The 25,240-nt window shown below is 45.4% G+C and overlaps 1 gene segment (V, D, J or C); it reads right to left on the reverse strand.

Annotated features, from left to right (window-relative positions):
• The window catches only part of LOC131517850 (immunoglobulin heavy constant mu-like), a 136,683-nt gene extending 112,516 nt beyond the window's left edge, over positions 1 to 24,167 (reverse strand). Inside the window, 1 exon segment of the C gene segment in view lies at positions 23,875 to 24,167. Coding sequence covers positions 23,875 to 24,061 — 187 coding nt within the window.
• Positions 24,168 to 25,240: the final 1,073 nt, after the last annotated feature.

Raw genomic sequence — 25,240 nt, forward strand, 5'->3', positions numbered from 1 at the left:
ACGGCGCCGTGGCAGACTCGGGAGGGACACCCCGCCCCGCGCGGAGGCCGAAGGGACCCGCGAGGCCAGAGCGGCGGGGGTGCGAGCTCCGCCAGGGGAGCCCGCTCCTGGACCGCGAACCGCATGAGGCAGCGGCGGGAACCGAGTGGGCGCGGAGCAGGAAGACGGCCGCGCGGCCCCGCCGCCCGGCGCCGGTGAGGTAAGCCCCGCGGGGGACACAGTGTCACCGCGCACGAAGCCGCGCAGGGTCCTTTCCCCCCAGGGTCTGGCGAACACCGCCCCCCTCAGCCTCCAGGTTCCGGAAGCTCCTCTTCCCGGGGCCTGGCTTTCTCCTCGCCTGCTCCTCCCTTGGCGGGAGCTGAGGGGACCGGGTTGTTGTCAGTGTGGACGCGGGACCACGTCCCCCTGAATCCTCCACAGTGGGTCCTGAGGAGACCGGGTTCTTGTCCGTGTGGACGCGGGCCACGTCCCCCAGTGTGGACGCAGGGCCACGTCCCCCTGAATCCTCCACTGTGGGTCCTGAGGAGACCGGGTTCTTGTCAGTGTGGACGCGAGGCCACGTCCCCCTGAATCCTCCACAGTGGGTCCTGAGGAGACCGGGTTCTTGTCAGTTTGGACGCAGGGTCACGTCCCCCTGAATCCTCCACAGTGGGTCCTGAGGAGACCAGGTTCTTGTCCGTGTGGACACAGGGCCACGTCCCCCAGTGGACGCAGGGCCACGTCCCCCTGAATCCTCCACAGTGGGTCCTGAGGAGACCGGGTTCTTGTCAGTGTGCACGCGGGGCCACGTCCCCCTGAATCCTCCACTGTGGGTCCTGACGAAACCGGGTTATTGTTGGTGTGGACGCAGGTCCAGGTCCTCCCGAATCCTCCACAGTGGGTCCTGAGGAGACCGGGTTCTTGTCCGTGTGGACGCAGGTCCAGGTCCTCCCGAATCCTCCACAGTGGGTCCTGAAATGCTGGGTTCTTGTTGGTGTGGACACAGGACCTTGTCCGCCCGAAGTCTCCACAACGGATCCTGAGGAGACTGGGTTCTTGTCGGTGAGGACGTGGGCCCTGGTCCACACAGAGTCTCCACAGCGGGTCCTGATGAAACTGGTTCTTGTCAGCATGGACACGGGCCCTCATACTGCCGAATCCTCTGCCGCTGGTACTGAGGGGACCGGGTTCTTGTAGGTTTGGATGTTGGCCCTCGTCCTCTCGAATCCTCCACAGTGGGTCCTGAGGAGACCGGGTTCTTGTCGGGGTGGGCACGGGCCCTCGTCTCCCCGAAGTATCTACAGCGGGTCCTGAGGAGACCGGGTTCTTGTCAGTGTGGACGCGGGCCACGTCCCCCAGTGTGGACGCAGGGCCACGTCCCCCTGAATCCTCCACAGTGGGCCCTAGGAGACCGGGTTCTTGTCAGTGTGGATGTGGGGCCACGTCCCCCTGAATCCTCTACAGTGGTTCCTGAGGAGACCGGGTTCTTGTCAGTGTGGACGCGGGGCCACGTCCCCCTGAATCCTCTACAGTGGGTCCTGAGGAGACCGGGTTCTTGTCAGTGTGGACACGGGGCCATGTACCTCTGAATCTGCCACTGTGGGTCCTGAGGAGACCGGGTTCTTGTCAGTGTGGACGCGGGGCCACGTCCCCCTGAATCCTCCACAGTGGGTCCTGAGGAGACCGGGTTCTTGTCAGTGTGGACGCAGGGTCACGTCCCCCAGTGTGGACGCAGGGCCACGTCCCCCTGAATCCTCCACAGTGGGCCCTAGGAGACCGGGTTCTTGTCAGTGTGGACGCAGGGCCACGTCCCCCTGAATCCTCCACAGTGGGTCCTGAGGAGACCGGGTTCTTGTCGGTGTGGACACGGGCCCTCATCCCCCCCGAAGTCTCCACAGAAGGTCCTGTGGAGACCGGGTTCTTGTCAGTGTGGACGCGGGGCCATGTAACTCTGAATCCGCCACTGCGGGTCCTGAGGAGACCGGGTTCTTCTCAGTGAGGACGTGGGCACTCATCCGACTGAAGTCTCCACAGCGGGTCATGAGGACACTGGGTTCTTGTCAGGGTGGGCACGGGCCCTTGTCTCCCCGAAGTCTCCCCAGCGGGTCCTGAAATGCTGGGTTCTTGTCAGTGTGGACGTGGGCCATGGTCCACACAGAGTCTCCACAGCGGGTCCTGATGAAACTGGTTCTTGTCAGCGTGGACACGGGCCCTCATACTCCCGAATCCTCTGCCGCCGGTCCTGAGGGGACCGGGTTCTTGTAGGTTTGGATGTTGGCCCTCGTCCTCTCGAATCCTCCACAGTGGGTCCTGAGGAGACCGGGTTCTTGTCCGTGTACGCCGGGTCATGTACCCTGAATCCGCCACCGCTGGTCCTGAGGAGACCGGGTGCTTGTCAGTGTGGACGTGGGCACTCGTCCACCCGAAGTCTCCACAGTGGGTCGTGAGGACACCGGGTTCTTGTCTGTGTGGACGCAGGGCCACGTCCCCCTGAATCCTCCACAGTGGGTCCTGTCGACACCGGGTTCTTGTCGGGGTGGGCACGAGCCCACATCTCCCTGAAGTATCCACAGCGGGTCCTGAGGAGACCGGGTTCTTGTCAGTGTGGATGCAGGGCCACGTCCCCGAGTGTGGACGCAGGGCCACGTCCCCCTGAATCCTCCACAGTGGGTCCTGAGGAGACCGGGTTCTTGTCTGTGTGGACGCAAGCCCAGGTCCTCCCGAATCCTCCACAGCGGTTCCTGACGAAACCGGGTTCTTGTCGGTGTGGACACGGGCCCTCGTCTCTCCGAAGTCTCCACAGCGGGACCTGAGGAGACCGGGTTCTTGACGGTTTTGACGCGGGCCCTCGTCTTCCCGAATCCTCCACAGCGGGTCCTGTGGAGGCTGAGTTCTTGTCAGTGTGGACGCAGGGCCACGTCCCTCTGACTCCTCTAAAGTGGGTCCTGAGGAGACTGGGTCCTTGTCTGTGTGGACGCCGGCCCGGGTCCTCCCGAATCCTCCACAGCGGTTCCTGACGAAACCGGGTTTTTTTCGTTGTGGACCTGGGCCCTCGTCCTCTGGAATCCTCCACAGGGGGTCCTGATGAAACCGGTTCTTATCAGCATGGGTGCATGCCCTCCTCCGCCGGAAGTCTCCACAGTGGGTCCTGAGATCAGGTTCTTGTCACGTGGACGGGAACCTATGTCGTCCTGTTCCCCCACTGTGAATGTAATGGCACAGACTTAAGGTCAGAGTGGTCCTTCATGAAGAACTCCTTAGATTGTGTTGTCAAGGGCCTCTCCTCCAGGTTGGAAATGGTCGAGGGTCTTGGGCGCATGACACAAGGCAAAAACAAAGAACAAAAACCCCACACTCTTTGAATTGTCCCCATTCTATCTTAGAGTTGGATGGCGTCACCTGGGCTTGACCTCTCCCAGTGGGCCTGTGCTGCCATGCCATAAAAATCCAAGTCCCAGGAATCAGAGCTTCTTTCTTCCTACCTCTGTGGGCTCTGGGGGCTTGGGGAGCGTCTTCCTCAGAGCCTTCCCCCCCCTTTTTTTTTTGCCTGTGTCTCCTGCCCTGTGCCTTGGCATGCTTGTCATGGACTTTTGATAGAGTGAAAAGTCTGCAGGCTCCTCTAGGGTGTCTCTGTAAACAGGCTGTGGATACTTTGAGTTTTTCAATGAATGATGACTTTGGCAGTCTTGGACCAATCCAGTCACCTGCAGCATGTCAAGTGCTGTAAGCAACAGCTTGGAGCCAATGACGAAGGCCCACAAAAGCCAATCAATGTCCTTGTCTCCCTCCCTTTGGACAAATGATTCCAGGAAGCCTTGCATTTCCATGATGGTATAGTGCCTGTCACCATTTCTGTCTCTCACGCTGGTCCTTGGACATGTAGGTGTAGTGGATCGTGACAGGGAAAATCTGGGATAGAAGTTATTTCTTCCCAGAGTCGTGTTCTGTGGCCTCCCACACTGAGGTGTCCCACCCAATACCTGACAGGTGGGGAGCCATTGGCGACAGCAGTGAGGATTGCAGCCACTAGGGGGAGCTTGCCTTGGCCAAGTCCTCCACCCTGGGTGCCATGATGCTCCTTGTAGATTTGCCTCCATCACTAGCTAGGGCTGGCTAATCAAGCACAACACCACGGTGCTGGCCGCAACACACTGGACCAAGCAGCTGGCGTCTTCTTCAACACTAATCTAGGAACACTGTTCTCGGTGTCCACCTCCTTTGGAGGTGAATAGGAAATACACACCCCTGCACCCAGACTGGTGCCTGCTTGTTGGTCTCTGCAGGGAGTCTGACCTTTTATGGCACTGATAATTTAGGGTGAGGGTTTCTGGCAACACCTGGCATAAGCCCAAATCAAAGCTACAGACCAGCAGCAAGCACCAGCTCCTTCCCACAGCAGCTGAGACGTGAGGGTGAGGAACGAGTGAGCCATTCTTAGGTCTAAGGCATTGTAGGGGGGCATCAGCTAGGCTCCCAATCCCATCCTTGGGGATAAATGTATTGTGGGACTCAGCTTCTGGACTGAATTAAGAACATGTAGACTGTGACCTGCTGAAGGAAGTGGCAACAGCAAGTCACAGTGGGTGACAGGCAGCCCCCTAGGCATCTGAGCTCTCGCTTGGGGTACATGAGATGTGCGGGCCCCTTGTGACTGAAGGTGGGGTTTCAGTACACCCCCAACAAAGGAAATGGAAGCACAGGATTTATGGCTTACAGAGCCCAGAACAAGAGGGCACAAGGACCCAGGGAAGGGCAGGCCTCCATCCCACATTCGCCATGATCAGGACATAGAAAACCGGGTAGAAAGTACAGGATTTCTTGGGAGCGGATGGGGCTGAATTCGCTAATTTTCACAGGCTCACCTCTGTGTTATTCTAGAAGGTTCTTGGGAAACCAAAGTGGGAACCATAGGCAGATTCTTATCTAAGGTTAAACTCACTGAAAATAGGCAAGAGAATGAGAGCAGGGATTCACCTTTCCCGGTCTCCCTCTGGATGCCAGAGTCATCCATAGACACTTGTGCCTACCTTGCTGATTGATGTATGGGGTGCTCCTTTCAGCCTCATGGTCTCAGTCTCCCACATTTGGGAATTTGCTCTCCAGCGAGGCACAGCTTGCACTAGTGGAACCTAATGCCAGTCCCCTTCCCTCACAGCCCGCAGACACCCCCGTGTGGGACAGGCAGTATGGGTGGGTGGTAGCCCTCCATTATCCTGAGCCCACATAGGACTGGGGGAAGACAGATTACCTGGAGAATGAGAAACTTTTCAGTCCACAACAGCGTAGTTTTGGAGAAAACTCATGAAGTTGCCAATAAAGGAGCTTGTGTCAACTTCTCTTAATTCTGGAAACAGACACTTCTGCTCAAGACACAGCTCTGACTCAGGTCCTCTTCCGAGAAACTAAGGCTCAGTTTGGACTCTTACAGGCCTAAAAACTACATAAAAGCCAGAAGCATGCAGTTTTCAAGTTTTATTTCAGAGTGATGGTCGGTGACCCATGAGACACCTGGTGTCAGAGCTGTGATGTGCCTGAGGACCCCTGTGTCTCCTGCAGACCCTTGGAAATGTGGATGTCAGCTGTGCCACCTCAATACTGTATTTTTACAGATGCACCAGATGCATTGTCTATAGTTGTTCAGGGGTCTGGAGGCTAAATTATGGATTGTCTTCTCCAAAAATCTCTTCCTTAACTTTCTCTGTGTTTATAGTTCTGACATTTCCAGAAACAACAAAGAGGAATGCAGCTATTATGGCATAAATGTGACCAAAACCCACTCTGAGATATACCATGGATTCATGACTTTGCCTGACTGACTGAATTCTTTTCGGAGGGGTCCACAACCTGTTCTCCCACCAGTGCCTTGTCCGTGCACCATGGAAGATCCCAGCCTATGTGGCAGTGGCAGTTCCTGTTATGGTTGCACATCCCTCTGTGACTGCATTTCTCTGGGATACAGTCATAATTCAGCTGAGCCCCACTGCCAGTGCAGTAGGTATCCCGACAGAACTTTCCAGAAGCACAGGAAATACTAGTTCTCACGTGAGCAATCTGGGTTGTTCCTGTGCTACGCTGTGAATCCAGCCCCAAACATCAGAACGCTGGATCTCCGACAGATGGAATCCAACATGCCCTTGCAGTTGAGGGAGATGTGTGACATTCCTACACTGCAGCCTTCCACACGGCACGCCTGTATGGGAACAGGTTCAGCATTGAATTCCCCGGGGTCTTCTGCAGTGTCCATGTCGGCTGCCTTTGTGATTTATGGTATAGCAGACATCTTCACCTTTCCCAGAATTTCTGCCAAAGCTTTCTTGGCAGTGAATAGTGCGGTCAGTGCAGTTTCCATGATAGCAGCAGCCCTCTTCAGTGCACGCGGTTCCATCTTGCATATGGAAGTCATCAGGGTATGCCAAGGTCACCCCATGGCAGAACTCTGGAAGATGACGTATATTTTGGATTGGTCTGCAGGGTGTCCAAGCAGCGGAGTTGGTGCAGTCTGTATAGCATCTGCCTGTATTACATTTGCCCCCAGGGGTTCAGTTACAATCACGCATACAGTCTAGATTGCTGTAGCACTGGTTGAATGAGCCGCAGTCACACTGCTTTCCTGGATCCACTATGTAGTTTCCATAATGATAGTGGGTCAGGCTTTTATTTAAATGCACCATTTCAGTGTTGAACATGCACTTGCCTGTTCCACAATTCATTATGTGCTGCATATGAATGAAGGAACAGTTACTGAAAGCTTCCATTATACCAGTTAATTGGGTCCTAATGCAGTTGGACCTTTTTTGGCAAGCACATTCATCAGTGTCAATGCACAAGCCACAATTTCTTGCCATCTGATGTGTTGCTATGACAGACAAGAGTAAATAATGTCTGCCTAAATAACTCAGAATGATGGCATATAACCCATTGGTGGATGGCATATAGAATATACAACTGGACTGCCATGAACCTCATGGGGCCCATCTCAAATCACATTAAGGGTGAATGTGTTTTAAGAAATCAAAAATACTTTGACTCATACTATTGAAGAGAAAAAAGGACTCTGATGCAACACATAATTGCCCGTGTGAGCTTGACGTCTCTCAGTATAAATGACCATGAAACCAATAACTTACATCAATACCATGAAATATTGACTCAATTAAGCTAACTAGCCTTACTAGGAATTGGGCACTTTTTTCACGTGGTTAACATACTATACATTGTTTTGAAACTGAGAGCAAGTCCTTTGAAAATTCTGTGATGGGATGAACAGAACTTACTAGAGATCCTTGGGGCTGCACTGGCATTTCCTTGAGGAAAAGGGGGTCCCCTGTCCTCCTTATGTCCTAGGTTATAAGTAGGTCCCATTGCACAGATGTCTGCGACTATCTGAGAAACAAAGTGTTCAAACCATTGGAAATCACCGAGGGGTCTCATTTCATAGGCAACTTAATCCAACTTCATGATATCTTCAAGGCTGCCATAGCCTGTGTCGATTGTGACCATGGAAAGAGGAATCTCCTCCAGGTAGTCGAGGTAGTAACAGTCTGGAGGCATGAAAGTGTAGTCAGGATGCTCCCTGAGCATCCTGAGTCATCATCAGCAGAGTCTGGACCAAAAGAGTTTCTTGTGCCGCATGTGCATAACATGTCTCTTGCCCCCAAAACGCAGGCTATAGGACAGACAGCCAGGCATCTGAATGCCCTTGCTGTGGTGTGGCTCCTTCTTGGGAATTACCATCTCAGAGGAGATGTAGCACCATGAGGGATGCCCTTGAGAACCCTGCACAGGAGCCAGCACTGCCCAGAGTGCAAACAGCAAGAGGGGTGCCCTCAGGGTGACCTGGCCCTCTGCCAGCCTCATGCCCCTGCTCAGGGACATCTGCCAGTGAGAATGGATAAATGGAGGATCCTCAGCAAAGCCAGGTCTAGACCATCAGAGAGAACAGAGGGCTGTGCCAGGTGGCCAGCACCCTGCACGTGGGGGCCACCTGTGGGGTTCGGCAACAGTCCCAGGGTGTGGCATTGTGTGACCCTACACATCAGTTAAGCTGGGGTGGATGTGGGAGGGGAAGGTGGGCCATGGTCAAGAGTAGTCACATGGACATGGGTAGGGATTTGGACCCAGAGGCATGGCTCTAGTCAACACCTTCAATCTTTCCTCCAGCTACTTGCATATGGGCTATGCAGTTATAACACCCTGAACTTCTCTACCAATTCCATGTCCTGTGGTACTGCTGGGTCACTTTCTTTGGATGACTACTTTTCCTCATTACAGAGACCACTGCTTTTGCTTCCTTGTGATGTGGAGGTAAACATTGTCAATTTTACCTTTATGGGTGATGCAAAAAATTGCTTTGTAGTTTTGTGTGTCTTATTCTCCTTGGCTATTAGTTTGCAAGCCATTTGATCCTTTTGGTTTTTGCTTTGAAGTTTCCTCTGAGTTCACTGAGGAAAACATTTGTCAGTATTCTGAGTGATGATTGGTGAACTACAAGGTTGTATTTTAGTATTTTCTTATGCCAGCTGGGGAGAACAGAAAGTACTGCTGACCATGTGTGAGCCCCAGGGGTTTTCTCCTCTAATCCCTTATGGGGGTTCTTTCCTGGCCTCTGGCAGTCTCCTCCCATGTAGTTTGGTTCCCTCTTCAGCTGGAGATGGAGTGGAGTTGAGGTTACTTTGCAGCTTTCACCATGGAGTCTGCCCATGATCAAAAGATGGTTTTGACCATGGCACTCCCTTGCTTGATTAAGTACCCTCTACTGCTTTAAAACGCCCTGGGTCAGGGAGAAACCTCAGAGGTGGCGTTTGGACAAGAGTTTGCCTTCTCTCCAGTTGCTGGCCTTCTGAATATAGCTCAAATTCCTTTGCCACTCAAACTAAAACTTTGAACATTGACCTTTCCAGCAACAGGCAGCTGAATTTGGGTTTTGATAACAATGAAATGGAGAGTGAAATGGCAGTTTCCAGGGCCTGGCAGGGAGGGTCAGTGAGGAGTAGATCTCAAGGGCTATGATTTTGTGTTATGCAAGATGATTAAGTTCTAGAGGGGTCTCCACATCATTATCCCTGTAATTAACAATACTGTAAAATATCGTTAAAATTTTGTGAAGAGTGTGGGTCTCATTTTCAGTGAGATCTTACCACAATATACAAGTGGAAGACACGAGTTTTCCTTCTCACACAACAGTGTGCTGACCTGCATGGACACACTCTCTACTGATAATCTGAAAACAATTTTAAAAAACTTATACGTTTTGGAAACTAACCCTGAGGATATGTCATTTACAGATATCTTCTTCCATTCCATAGGTTGTTTTTTTGTTTTGTTGATTGTTTCCTTCACTGTGCAGAAGCTTGCTATTTTGAGGTAGTCTCTCTCTATATATAATTTTCTTGTATTATATTAATGTAAATTCAATCTGTTAACATACAGTGTAGTACTGATTTTAGGGGTAGAATTTAGAGAACCATCACATACATATAACACCCAGTTCTCATTTCACCCGGTGCCCTCCTTAATGGCCACATGCCATTTAGCCCACCTCCCCCACTTCCCCTCAGTTTGTTCTCTGTATTTAAGAGTGTCTTCTGGTTTCCTCCCTCTCTGATTTGATTTATTTTATTTTTCCTTTCCGTATGTTGTGTTTCTTATATTCCACTAATGTGTGAAATCATAGGATATTTGACTTTTTCTGACTGACTTGTTCCATTTAGCATAATACACTGTAGTTCCATCCACATTATTGTAATTGGCAAGATGTCATTCTTTTTGATGGCTAAGTAATATTGCATTGTATATATTTACCACCTCTTCTTTATGCATTTATGTGTTGATGAGTATTTGGGCTGTTCCACAATTTGTTTTTTGTTGATAAGGCTGCCATAAAGATTGGGATGCACGTGCCCTTTTGAATCAGCCTTTTGGTGTCCTTTGGATACCTTTGGTATCCTTGGATAAATGCAATTGCTTGATCACAGGATAGTTCCGTTTTTAATTTTTTGAGGAATCTCGACACTGTTTTCCAGAGTGGCTGTGCCAGTTTGCATTACCATCAACAGTGTGAAAGGGTTTCCTTTCTCTGCATCCTTGCTGACATTTTTTGTTTTCTGAATTGTTAATTTTAGTCATTGTGACAGGTGTGAGTTGGTATCTCATTGTGGTTTTGCTTTATATTTCACTGATGAAGAGTGTTGTTGAGCATCTTTATTTGTGTCTTTTTGCCCTCTGAATGTCTTCTTTGGAAAAATATGTATTCATGTCTTCTGCCCATTTCTTCACTGGATTAATTGTTTTTTTGATTGTTGAGTTTGGTAAGTTCTTTATAGATTTTGGATACTAACCCATTGTCTGAGATGTCATACAAATATCTCCCCCCATTTTGTCAGTTGCCTTTTAGTTTTGTTGATTTGTTCTTTGCTGTGCAGAAGCTTTTTATCTTGATGAGATCCCAATAGTTTATTTTTGCTATTGTTTCCCTTGCCTCTGGGGACATGTGTAGTAAGAAATTGTTCTGGCCAAGGTCAAAGAGGTTGGTGCCTGCGTCCTCCTCTAGGATTTTGATGGTTTCCTGTCTCACATTTAGGTCTTTCATTCAATTTGTATTTATTTTTGTGTGTACTGTAAGAAAGTGGTCCAGGTTCATTACAAGTTCACGATGCTGTCCTGTTTTCCCAACACAAGTTGTTGAAGGGACTTTTTCCATTTGATAGTCTTTCCTGCTCTGTCAAAGATTAGTTGATCATATAGTGATGTGTCCATTTCAGGGTTTTCTAATCTTTTCCATCAATCTATGTTTGTTTGTTTTTTTGCCAGTATCATCCTGTCTTGACGACTACAGCATTGTAATATAGCTTGATATCCAGAATTGTGATGCCTCCAGGTTTTTTTCTTTTTCAAGATCTTTGGTTATTTGGGGTCTTTTGTGGTTCCATGATAATTTTAGAGTTATTTGTTCTAGCTCTGTGAAAAATGCTGGTATTATTTGACAGGAAATTGAATTATTTGCATTGAATGTCTAGGTTGCTTTGGATAGTATTGTCATTTAACAATGATTTTTCTTTTAATCCATGTGCATGGAATATTTTTCCATTTCTTTGTGTTTTCTTCAATTTCTTCCATAAATGTCCCAGACTTTTCAGAGTACAGATCTTTTACTTCTTTACTTAGGTTTATTTCTAGTATATTATGGTTTTTGGTGTAATTTTAAATGGGATAGATTCCTTGGTTTCTCTTTCTCCTGCTTCATTATTGAAAGAAGACATCCGGATGGCCAACAGGCACATGAAAAGATGTTCAACGTCGCTCCTCATCAGGGAAATACAAATCAAAACCACACTCAGATACCACCTCACGCCAGTCAGAGTGGCCAAAATGAAGAAATCAGGAGACTATAGATGCTGGAGAGGATGTGGAGAAATGGGAACCCTCTTGCACTGTTGGTGGGAATGCAAATTGGTGCAGCCGCTCTGGAAAGCAGTGTGGAGGTTCCTCAGAAAATTAAAAATAGACCTACCCTATGACCCAGCAATAGCACTGCTAGGAATTTATCCAAGGGATACAGGAGTACTGATGCATAGGGGCACTTGTACCCCAATGTTTATAGCAGCACTCTCAACAATAGCCAAATTATGGAAAGAGCCTAAATGTCCATCAACTGATGAATGGATAAAGAAATTGTGGTTTATATACACAATGGAATATTACGTGGCAATGAGAAAAAATGAAATATGGCCTTTTGTAGCAACGTGGATGGAACTGGAGAGTGTGATGCTAAGTGAAATAAGCCATACAGAGAAAGACAGATACCATATGGTTTCACTCTTATGTGGATCCTGAGAAACGTAACAGAAACCCATGGGGGAGGGGAAGGGGAAAAAAAAAAAAAGAGGTTAGAGTGGGAGAGAGCCAAAGCATAAGAGACTGTTAAAAACTGAGAACAAACTGAGGGTTGATGGGGGGTGGGAGGGAGGGCAGGGTGGGTGATGGGTATTGAGGAGGGCACCTTTTGGGATGAGCACTGGGTGTTGTATGGAAACCAATTTGACAGTAAATTTCATATATTAAAAAAAATAAATAAATAAATAAATAAAAAAAAGACAAAAAAAAAAAAAAAAGAAATGTAACAAATTTCTATATGTTGATTTTGTATGCTACAAATTTACAGGTTTATTGTACCAGTTCTAGCGGGGTTTTTTTTGGTTGAGTCTTTCAGATTTTCTATATATGGTATAAAATTCAACTCCAGAACTGAATAATCCTGTTAAAAAATGGCCAGAAGACATGAATAAGCATTTTTCCAAATGTGACCTACAGATTGTCAATAAACACATGAAAAGATGGTCAACATCACTCCTCATCAGGGAAATAGAAATCCAAACTACAATGAAATATCAACTCACACTGGTCAGAAAGGCTGAACTCAACAGCACAAGAAACAACAGGTGTTGGTGAGGATGCAGAGAAAGAGGATCCTTTTTGAGGTGCTGCTGGGAATGCACCCTGGCACAGCCACTATGGAAAACAGCATGGAGGTTCCTTAGAAAGCTAAAAATACAACTACGTTACGATAGAACAAATGCACTACTAGGTATGTACCCAAAGGATACAAAAATACTAATTTAAGGGAATTGTACCTCTATGTTTATAGCAGCTATGTCATAAACAGCCCAGCTACGGAAACAACCCAGCCGAAGTATGCATTGATTGATGAATGGGTATAGAATACGTGGTATATCTACATAACCCCGTCCACGCACACTGGAATATTTATCAGCCGCAAGAGAAATGACATTAGCTATTGTTAAGGACAGGGATGGGCCTAGAGAGTATTATATTTACTGAAATAAGTCAGAGAAAGACAAATACATGATTTCATCCATATGTAGAATTTAAGAAACAACAAATGGGCAAAGGGACAAATAAGAGAGAAGAGGCAAACCAAGAAATAGGCGATTTTTTCAATGTTCACTTATTTATTTAGAGAGAGAATGGGAGGTGGGGCAGAGGCAGATGGGAAGAGAATCCCAAGGAAACGTCGTGCTGTCAGTGCAGAAACCAAAGTGGGGCTGGATCTCAGGAATGATGAGATCAACACAAGAGCCCAGATCAAGAGTCGTGGGCCTAACCCATGGAACCACGTAAGCCCCACGAAACAGATACTTAACTATAGGGGAAAAACTGCTGGTTACCCTGGGGAGGGTGTGTGGAGGGATGGGGAGGTAGTTGATGGGGATTAAGGGGAGCGCTCATAACGAACACTGGGTGCTGTATTGGAATGTTGAATCACTATATTTTACACCTGAAAGTAATATTACATTGCATGTTAACTAACTGGAATTTGAAGAAAAACTCAAATAATGTATTTATAGTGCCTGTAAATGGCCATGTTGGCATACAGCCCATGAAGAAGCATCTATTGCAGAAAATATGCTACCAGAAAGAATACCTAGACTATTTGAACTAAGGTATGTTCTTTTCCTTTCCCACCCCAGATCAGCAAGAAGAAACTCCAGTGCAAGTAACTGTGACTATAGGCATGTGCCCCTGAGCCTGGCTGCAACCTCCCCTCCAGACTGTTGTAGCCAATACACACGGTTCCCGGTGACCAGCTCCTGTTCAGAGGACTCTTTCCCAGAGGGACAGGATGTCAGTGACCCTAAGCTGTTTGCTGTTGAGGCCAAGCCCCAGCAGGTGCCTGAGATGTGCGACTCACTCATTGTTGGCAGCCCCACTCCCAGGAAGGAAGCTCTGCCCTGGGCACAGTCCACTAGGGATGCTGGGAACCTGATCACCCCAGACCTGACTTGTATGGCAGGAGTCTCATGCCAACAGGACAAGTAAGCCACAAGGCAGTGAAGCTGCCAGCCACCCCTAAACAGAGCCCTCAGTTTCCAAACTGTTTGGAATCCTGTTTGTCCCCGACACACCCTGCAGCTCAGTCCTTTGCCCAGAGTATTGCCCAGGGCAAGGGGGAGATGGAGCAATCCTCTAAATCAAGGAGCAAATCTGTTCCGATAGAACTGACTTCATTTCCACCTAAGTGTGAGGAAGAAGTTCTGGGCCTCATGTTGTGGGAGAGTCAGGTGCAGGAGACAGATGGTTTCAGTGGAGGATTCCTAACCTACTCCCCCTCACCTGCAGGAGAGAGCCAGAGTCAGGGACAGTGGAGGGAACAGCTCCTGTCAGAACACACATCAAAATATGGTCTCAACAACTCTCCATTCAGAGGAGTCCGAGGTTGTAGGGTTCAGTCTGTGGAGACTCCATACATCAGAGGGTGGTTGAACATAGGAATGCTGTCAAATGAAGCACAGTATCTCATCATGTGGTTTGGGAAAGAAAGAGATAAGGAATGCCCAGCCAAACCACTGTCACCATGGTCTGGCTGTGTGAATGTCCCAGGTCACACCACCTCTGTAATTATGGGACTACCGCCCTTCCCTCCACGTCATGTCTTTGAGTTTCACCTGGTTTCAGGTGTGCATCAGTAGTGTCACAGTTCTCTGGCAAAGCATCCCATTGATGGAAGTTTCGTACTTGGTTTATTCCTTTATATTTAGAAAGACTTTTGCCTTATTCTGAGCTTCTAACACTAAGAAAGATGCTATAAATATTTACACACCATTTATTTTCTGAGCATGGGATTTCATTCTTCAGGGACAAATACTCGGGAGTGGTATTTCCAGGTTCCTTTTTATGTCATCCATGTATAATTTCATAAGCAACAGCCAACGGTTTTCCAGAGCTGGTGTTTGTTTGTCAACCTTCCTGCATTGTTTGAGGCCCCACGTATGCTGGATGCTCACCTGGATGTTGTTGTCAATGTTGTTTTCATTCCGGAGCCATTGGGATGTGTGTATAGGGCATCTATTGCGTTCTTGATTTGAATTTCCCTGACAGTCGATGGTGTGAAGAGTCTTCTCCAGTCAGTAACTAATGTGTCTATAACCTCAAGGATAGGATGTCTACTACACAAGGCTGTGCTTGTTTTATGGAGGTTTGTTTCCTTTCTTCCTATTGACTGTTGAGGTTTTTTAGCATATTCAAGATGCAGGTCCCTTGGTGGTTATGCAATTTGTGAATGTTGTCTCTTACTCTGTAACTTATCCTACTATTGGTATTCATGTGGGCAGATAAGCGTATTTGATTTTCACAAAGTCTATTGATACCATTTCTTTTTATGGGTGTTGTGTTCTTAGCTATAGTTTTCCTATTCTTGATGATTGATTGCTTGTGACTAATATTTTTTTAAAATGTTTATTCTTGATAGAGAGAGAGAGACAGAACGTGAGCGGGGAAAAGCAGAGAGAGAGGGAGACACAGAATCTGAAGCAGGCTCTAGGTTCTGAGCTGTCAGCATTGGGCCTGACAACGGGGCTCAAACCCTCAAATCGTGACATCGAGACCTGAGCTGAAGTGAGATACTTAACCGATTCAACCACCCAGGCACCCCACTGATTTCTTGACTCACAATGTAACTAAAAGTCTTGTTTTTTTCTGGTTTCTCTCAATGTTGACGTGTTCCCTATTTGGTCTCTGGTGACTTAGAGTTTTGTCGTTTGTTTTTAAATTTATAGACTCTAGCAAATCATTTTCGTGGCATGGTTTTTCCTAATATATGGAAATTATGTGGAAATATATGAAATTGAAGTTCAAATTTCACAAGAGTTGCCATTCTGTGTCTCTTTGGCCAGACTGCTCATCAGATTTGACAGATATGCTCCTGGGGTCCAAAAACACGTTTACCTTTTCAGGTGGTGGGCTTTCTATATGTCTCAGGAGCCGTTGAGCTCTGTGCACACAACCGAGTTTTTGACACAATTTTTCCTTCACAATTCTATGTGAAACCCTCAAAATCCATTTTTTTGCATTGCCAATTTTAGACACTTCATGAATAGAACACATTGAAACTCTTGTATCATTTGCTAAAATTATTTTACCCTTGCGTGTGTGGGACTGTAATTTTTCTTCTTCCTTCCAAGGGGAGCTCATATCTCCATTTGTGGAATTCTTCCAGGCTTCTCATCTCTTAATACTTTTCCAACGTGCTGTGCATTTTTTGACAAAATGAATACTTAGGTTTATTTGTACTCTACCACATTGGGTGATAGGAGCCGCGAGACAGGCTGCATCATATGGGTTTTTTTTTTTTGTCCCCTTGTATGTTACCTGTCATATTGAATGTTTATAGAACATATAGCCCCTCATTTTCATGAACCACTAACAGGAGACATGGTTCTCTTCAAGAGATAGGAAAGGAAGACAAGGGAGCTGAGAAAGCAAGTCGGGGAAGGAAACCCAGAGCTTCTCAGGAAGCGTCAACTGTCCACACTTTCCAGTTCTGCAGATGTGGGTCCCTGCTGAGGCCCAACCTGGGTTCTTGTGCAGGTGTCTGGACAAGCTGCCCATGATGTGTGGGCACAGGGGAGTTGGGAAGGGCAGCTGTGGTTTGAATTCCAGCCCACCTGGCACTGCTGTGAAAATTCATGAGTATGTTAATTTATGTCCACCATCAGTTAGGGATATAATGAGTAAATGCAAGACGTTAGACTCACTACCGTAGATTCCATGTTCATGACAATTTGTGACAACAATTCTCCGTTCCTTTTTTCCACTTTTTAAATTTTTTTAAATTTGTGTTTAAATATTTGTTAGTTAACATATTGTGTAATATTAATTTCAGTAGTAGAATTTATTGGTTTATCACTTACATTAACACCCAGTACTCATCACAACACGTGGCCTCCTTAATCCCCAACACCCATTATCCCATCCCCCACACACCTGCCCTCCAGCAACCCTCAGTTTGGTCTCTAACCTTAGAGTTTTTTTTATGATTTCTTGCTCTTTTTCCCCTTCCCCTAGATCTAAATTCCCCATAGGAGGAAATCATATGGTGTTTGTCATCTTTGACTGACTTACTTTGCTTAGCATGATACCCTGTAGCTGCATCAACATCTTTGCAAATGGCAAGATTTCATTCTTTTTTATGACTGAGTAATATGCCATTCTATACATATAGCAGATTAATCACATGGTGGACTTTTGGTCTCTTTCCTCAGTTTGGCTGTCATAGTTAATGCTGCTGTAAACATTGGGGTGCATGTACTTCCTCAAATCAGAAGTTTTGTATGCTTTGGATGAATTCCTAGTAGAGCAATTGCTGGAGTGGAAGGTTGTTTAATTTTTAGTTTTTAAACTGTTTTCTGGAATGGTCCGGGCACATTGCATTCCCACCAAGAGTGTAAAAGGGTTCCCTTCTCTCCTCATCCTCATCAATATCTGTTGTTTCCTGAGTTGTTAATTGTAGCCATTCTGACAGGTGTGCAGTCATCTCTCATTGTAGTTTTGATTTGTAATTCTCTGATGACGAGTGATGTTGAGCATATGTTTATCTGTGTCGGTTAGCCATCGGAATGCTTTGTTTGGAAAAGTATCTCCTCATGTCTTCTGCCCATTTCTCCACTGGATTCTTTGTATTTTGGGTGTTGAGTTTGAGAAGTTTTTTTAATAGATTTTGGATAGTACGCCTTTTTCAGATATGTGGCTTGCAAATACCTTCTTAATTTCTGTAGAATGCCTTTTAGATTAGTTGATTGTTTCTTTAGCTGTGCAGAAGGTTTTTATTTTGATGAGGTCCCAGTAGTTCAAGTTTGCTGTTGTTTCCCTTGCCTCTCTAGACACGTCTAGTAAGAAGTTGCTATGTCCCAAGTCCAGGAGGTTGCTGCCTGTTCTCCTCTAGGATTTGATGGTCTCCTGTCTCACATTTAGGTCTTCCACCCATTTGGATTTATTTTTGTGTATGGAGTAAGAAAGTGGTTCAGTTTCATTCTTCTGCATGTTCTGGTCCAGTTTTCCCAACACCCTCTGTTGACAAGGCTGTCTTTTTTCCCATTACATAGTCTTTCCTACTTCATCCAAGATGAGGTGGCCATACATTTGTGAGTCCATATCTGGGTTTACTCTTCTGTTCTCTTGATCTGTGTGTCTCTTTTGTGCTTGTAGCTTACTGTCTTGATAAGTACAGCTTTGTAATATAGCATGAAATCCATAATCATGAAGCCACCGTTTCTTTGTGTAGCAGAGACATTTCAACACTACTTGCTCCTTAAATCCATGAACATTGAAGGTGTTTCCACTTCCTTGTGTCATCCTCAGTTTCTTTCACCGTTTTTAGAGTCTTCAGAGTATAGATATTTTAACTCTTTAGGTATCCTATTATATTTGGTGCAATTGTAAACGGGATGGATAGTTTTTTTATTTTTCTTTCTGTTTCTTCATTATTGCTGTGTAGAAATGCAGCCGATTTCCGTATGTTGATACTGTATCTTGTGACTTTGCTGAATTTGTGTATCAGTTCTTGCAATATTTTGGTGGAGTCTTGAGTTTTTTATATAGAGTGTCATGTCATCTGTGAAGAGGGAATGTTTGACTTCTTCTTTTCCAACTTGAATGCCTTTATTTTTTGTTGTCTGTTTTTGAGGATAAGACTTCCACTGCTGTGTTAAGTAGCATGATGGGAGTGGACATCCCTCTTGTGTTCCTGACAGTAGAGGAAAAGGTTTTTTTTCCCCACTGAGGATATTAGCTGTGGTGTTTTCATGTGCGGACTTTATGATGTTGAGGTGTGTTTCCTCTACCCCTTGTTGAGGGTTTTATCAAGAAAGGATGCTGTACTGTGTCAATTTTTTTTTCATCTATTGAGAGGGTCATATCATTCGTATCCTTTCTCTGATTGATGGTATGTATTACATTGATTTATTTGTGACTATTGAACCACCCTTACAGCCAAGGAGTAAATCCCACCTGGTCACGTTAAAGGATCCTTTTAATGTCTTGTTGGATTCAATTTGCAAGTATTTTCTTTCTTTTTTTGGTAACGTTTATTTATTTTTGAGACAGAGAGAGACAGAGCATGAATGGGGGAGGGTCAGAGAGCGGGAGACACAGAATCTGAAACAGGCTCCAGGCTCTGAGCTGTCAGCACAGAGCCTGACACGGGGCTCGAACTCACGAACTGCAAGATTACGACCTGAGCCAAAGTTGGACGCTTAACCGACTGAGCCACCCAGGCACCCCTGCAAGTATTTTCTTGACAACTGTTGTATTCTTGCTCATTAGGGCTAGTGGCATGTAAGTCTCATTTTTAGTGGGGTTTAATCTGGTTTGGAACCGTGATCATACTGATCTTATAGAATGAATTTGGAAGTTTTCTTTCCATTTCTATTATTTGGAACAGTTTGTGAAGACAGGAATATTCTATTCTACTTAAATAGAATATTTTACACTCTTCTTAAATATCTGGTAGAATTCACCTGTGAACCTATCTGGCCCTGGATTTTTGTGTGTCAGTAGATTTTTGATTAATGATTCAATTTCTTTGCTCATTATCAGTCTGTTCACGTTTTCTCTTTCTTCCTTTTTCAGTTTATGTAGTTTACATTATTCTGGGAATTTATCCATTTCTTCCAGATTGCCCAATTTGTTGGCATATAAATCTCCAAACTATTTTCTCATAGTTGTATTTCTGTGGTGTCAGTCGCGATGTCTCCTCTCAAATTCTGATTATATTTACTTTCGTCCCTTCTCTTTTGTTTTTGCCAAGTCTGCCCATGGGTTTATCATTTTTATTTATTCTTACAAAAACCAACTTATAGTTTCATTCATCTGTTCTACTGTTTTTCTTTGTTTCTATATCATTTATTTCTGCTCTAATCTTTTTTGTTTACCTGTTCCTGCTGGCTTTAGGGTTCATTTGTTCTTTTTCTAGCTCCTTTAGTTGTAAAGTGGTTGTGTGTTTGAGACCTTTCTTCTTTCTTGAGTTTGGCCTGTACTGCTATATATTTCACTCTTCCATCAATTTGCTGCATCCATATGGTTTGGAACTGGCATGTTTTCATTTTCATTTGCTTCCATGTATTTTTTTATTGCTTCTGTAATTTCCTGAAAATCTCATTCCGCTTTTACTACAATGTTCTTTAACCTAATGTATTGGCAGTGTTGCTCAAATGTTTCTTGTGGTCGACTTCAAGTTTCATAGTGTTGTGGTTTGAAAATACGCATGGAGTTCCATTGTGTAATGGTTAGCACTCTGGACTCTGAAAATACGCATGGAATGATCTCAGTCTTTTTGTACTTGTAGAGGGCTGATTTGTGACATAGTATGTGATCTGTTCTGGAGAATGTTCCATGCGCACTCAAAAAGAATGTGTATTCTGGTGCTTTAGGATGGAATGTTCTGAATATATCTGTTAAGTCCATTCAGTCCATGTGTCTTTCAAAGCCATTGTTTCCTTATTGATTTTCAGCTTAGATTGTCTTTCCATTGTTGTAAGTGGAGTGTTAACGATCTCTATTATTACTATTGTCTATTATCAATGAGTTTCTTTATGTTTCTTATTAATTGAGTTATATATTTCAGTGCTTACATTTTTGGGGTATAAATATTTAAAGCTTCAGATCTTCTTGTTGGATAGACCCCTTTATGATGATATACTGCCTTCCTGATCTCTTGTAACAAACTTTGGTTTGAAAACTAGTGTGATATGAGTGTGGCACTACAACTTTCTTTTGACGTCCGTTAGCCTGATAAATTGTTCACCCTCCCCTCACTTTCAATCTAAAGGTGTTTTAGGTTGAAACACCTATGTCTTTTGATTGGGCATTTTGTCCATTTACATTCACAGTAATTATTGATAGATATAAACTTAGTGCCATACTGTTACCTCCAAAGTCATTGTTTCTGGAGATTTTCTCTGTTTATTTCTAGTCTTTGTTACTTTTAGCCTTCCTTTCCCACTCAAAGGGTCCCCTTTAATTTCTCGCAGGGCTGATTTAGAGACCATGAACTCCTTTGGTTTTTGTTTGTCTGGGAAATTCTATCACTCCTTGTATCTGAATGACTGCCTTACTGGAGAAAGTATTCTTAGCTGCAAAATTTTCAATTGCGCATGTTGAGGATATGCTGCCACTCCCTACTTGCATGAAGGTTTCTGTAGAGACATCTGCCATAGTTTTTTTTAATCTTCCCTTGTTAGTTAGCAACTTCTTTTGTGTTGATGCTTTTATGGTTTTTCTTTATCTGGATATTTTGCCATTTTCCTATGATATGTCTCAGTGTTGGCCTGCTTTTTTATTTTTATTTTTATTTTAATGGGTGTTCTCTCTGCCTTCTAGATGTGGATGTCTGTTTCCTTCCCCAGCTTGTGGAAATTTTCACTATAATTCACTCAGCTAAAATGTATCCCCTTTTTCTCCCTCTTATTCTTTTGGGACTCCTTTCAAAAGAATGTTATTACAGTTTATGGAGTTGCTGATTTCCCTAAGAGTACATTTGTGATGCAATATTTTAATTTTCCTCTTCTTTCCAGCTTCATTTCCCCCATACTTTTATCTTCTATGTCCCTTCCTCATTCATCTGCTTCTTTCCGCCTTGAGGTCATTATATCCAATCAGTTTCACATCTCGGTTACAACATTTAAAATTTCATCCTGACTAGTTTTTAGGTCTTTTCTGTTTGCAGTAAGGGTATCCCTCATGTCTCATATATTTTCCTCAAGCACAGCTAGTATCGCTAGTATCTTATGATACTTTTTGAAAATCCTGTTTCATTATGAGAGTTTTTAGAAATTCTGTTTGAGGCACATTAGTTTATGTGTTTTAATTATATCACTCACAATGACGTTTTATCATTTTTTCTTTTAGGATGAATTCCTCCATCATGTTGTTGTGTATGTCTCTGCCTTCTTAAATGTTTTAGAAAATCCTGTTATCTTTTCTGCTTCTAGGGTAGTATCTTTATTGAGAAGTGTTCACATACTGTCCAGGGCCTGACACTTCATGAAGCATTTGTTTTATGTTCCGTGGCACTGTGCTGTCGTGTTTTGGCAGCTCTGTCCCTCAGGACAGTCCTCTGCAGATTTTCTCCTTGCCTCCAGTGGGGAGTGTTGGACCTTGTGCCCAGTGTTGTGAGTTTTATCTAGGTGAGTTTGGTCTGCTTGTTAAAAGAGGCTAATTCCTATCTCCCCTAGAGGTGAGGATATGCCTCACTGTATGATCAGCTGATTTGGTGCGTGTGGGGGTTTACGGTGGTCTTTGGAGGAAGGGGTGCAGTGGTGGTCTGGTTGCCAGGCACTCTTTCCTAGTAAGCAAGGACTTGATGGGGGCTAGAGTAGGTGGAGCTTGGTGTTAGTGGGTCAGCTTGCACTGGGGATGCTGTGCTGCTGAGTGAAATCTGTCCATGCTGATTGGTGGGAGGAAATATTGGCATCAGCTCCCTCTCTAGTCCCTGGAGTTGGATTTCCCAGCCTCCCCTGTTCAAGAAGCCCTCACACAGAGAGAACACTTGTGGGTCCCAGGCTTCTGTCAGAATTGCTTTCACCCTGTCTGCGTCCAAGCCATTGGCCCATCTGGTGGCACAGGGCTCTTATGTTTTATCTCAGGAGCTCTAGCTGGGTTTTAAAACTCCAAATTGTGTGAACTCAATATGATAGGGACCCCACTGATCCTCTGGGAGAGGGTCTTGACGTGCTGTGCCTGGAGCTGATTTACCCCAGATGGGCAGCTGCATCAATACTAGGGGCTTGGAGTGCATGGTGAAGAACAACAAGAAGGCAGCATCCAGCTAGCTGCTCTCAGAAGAGGCTCCTCTGCTAATGATCATGGAACTTTAATGGTGCCTGTCAGCTCTCCTGTCCTATGAGAGGCAATGCCCCGTCTCCCAAATGCACTCCACGAAGGGAATTGTCTCTCCCCATGACCCAGGGGATACTCAGACCACAGTTCCCCTTATGGGCCTCTGTCCTCCTCCACAGGAGCACTGCTGTGCCCACCAGACTCCACCCCAATGATGGGATCCACTTTTAACTCTTCAGTCTTTGAGCTCCACGTTTACAGGGGGTTGACTTGTCATGATTAACTTTATAGGTTATCTTGACTGTGTCATGGGTGCCCAGATTCACCACTGTTTCTGTGGATGTCTGTGATGTGTTCGAGAAGAGATTGGCATTTCCATCCATGGTTTCTTTCTGCCTGGGCACCACCCATTCCATTAAGTTTGTGAATAGAATCTGATGCAGATGGAGGACGAATTCCCTCATTTTTACTTCCCATGTGCTTGTTTCAACTGGAATATTGGTCTCCTCTGGCCCTTTTTCTGAGAGTTACATCATCAGCTCTCCACGTTCTGAGACTAGACACTAGTCCGAATCAGACAAGAATTACATCACTGGTTTTCCTGGGTCTTCAGCTTGTGACAGTAGATCATGGGTCTTCTCAACATATTTAGGTATGGAAACCAATGACATTTGGGTTGTGTTCCTCAGGGGAATCTTGACTAATACATGGAGATTGTTTGTCTCTCCTTTAGAGTAATTGAATAAAGCTGTAGCTCATTTAAAGTCCTGAGTAGCAAAGGGCTATGAAGAAAGTGTCACGTTGTTTGACTGGGACAAGGGCTGGGTGAGGATAAGGAGGAGCTGTGGGATCCTGTGGTCCTGGTTGCACAGGGAGCACATCTGGGAATTCTGTAAATGTGCAGCTGTTATGCCTCAGGAAATCTGTAAGTCACTCATATTGAGGGACCAGAGTAAGCAAGTGCAAACAACTGTGTCTTTGTGCATGTTAGTCTAGTTTCCCTATGACAACCCAGTTGCTAATTCAGAGAGTTAATAGGTAAACACAGAATCATATAACCAGGGAGGCTCCCTGGGGAAACTGCTGTGTGGAGAGGAAGCCCCAGACCCTGAAAGGAAACCTGCCTGTAACCTCCATCTGCACCTGCGCCTGGGAACACAAAGCAGAATTGTGCATAGTGTGCACCCCCTGGTGGTGCTGATCCCCTCCTGCAGGGAGGTTTGTGTGTGGGCTCCCAGTGAGGTCCCCTCACCGTGTCTCTTGCACAGTAATATGTGGCCGTGTCCTCGGTCTTGAGGTTGTCCATCTGCAGATACAGCGTGTTCTTGGCGTTGTCTCTGGAGATGGTGAATCGGCCCTTCACGGAGTCTGGGTAGTTTGTGCTACTTCCATCAGCATTAATATATGCGACCCACTGCAGCCCTTTTCCTGGAGCCTGGCGAACCCAGTTCATGCTGTTGCTACTGAAGGTGAATCCAGAGGCCACACAGGTGAGTCTCAGGGACCCCCCAGGCTTCACCAGGTCTCCCCCAGACTCCACCAGCTGCACGTCACACTGGACACCTGCAGACACAAGACATGTTGGTCAGGAAACTGTCACACATTCACTGTTTCCCTCATATCCATTCACAGAGTAAATGTCCCTCGTTCACCATGAATTACCTTTTAAAAGGGCAACCAGGAACACCCAGCCCAGCACGAACTCCATGGTGAGGTGTGTGTGTTCTGTGCTGATCACAGAATGGGAACACCTGGGACTCTTGGGGCTGGGGCTCGTCTCCCAGCTGCACGGTCGGGCTGGGTTGGTTTTATCAGCACAGAGACGGCCCCATTTGCATGTCCTCTGGCATATATATCAAGCTCCAGACTTAGGTTTGATTGTGTAAAAGTGAATGACAGGGTTAGGGACGCACTTCTACATTAGTTTGTGTGGATGGCAGTGTGACAATATGAAGAATTTTTTTTTTCAGTTTTGGATTTTTACCTTAATTAATGGAGGCTTCGGCATAATCTTTAAGAAATATTTACCTCAACAGCATGATCACGCATTATTTTCTCTTAAAATATTTTAATTTTTGTATTATTAATTAGTATTTATTTTTAGTTTTAAAAATTAACATCCAAATTAGTTAGCATATAGTGCCACAATGATTTCAGGAGTAGATTCCTTAGTGCCCCTTACCAGTTTAGCCCATCCCCCCTCCCACAACCCCTCCAGTAGCCCTCTGTTTGTTCTCCATATTTATGAGTCTCTTATGCTCTGTCCCCTCCATGTTTTCATATTATTTTTGTTTCCCTTCCCTTATGTTCATCTGTTTTGTCTCTTAAAGTCCTCATATGAGTGAAGTCATTTGAGTTGTGTCTTTCTCTGACTGACTCATTTCACTTCGCATAATACCGTCTAGTTCCATCCACATAGTTGCAAATGGCAAGATTTCACTCTTTTTGATTGCCGATTAATACTCCATTGTATATATTTACCCCTTCTTCTTTATCCATTCATCCATCGATGGACATTTGGCTCTTTCCATACTTTGGCTATTGTTGATAGTGCTGCTATAAACATGGGGGTGCATGTGTCCCTTTGAAACAGAACACCTGTGTCCCCTGGATAAATGCCTAGTAGTGCAAT

Source organism: Neofelis nebulosa, chromosome 7 (assembly GCF_028018385.1).
Source record: "Neofelis nebulosa isolate mNeoNeb1 chromosome 7, mNeoNeb1.pri, whole genome shotgun sequence".
Classification (NCBI taxonomy): Eukaryota; Metazoa; Chordata; class Mammalia; order Carnivora; family Felidae; genus Neofelis; species Neofelis nebulosa.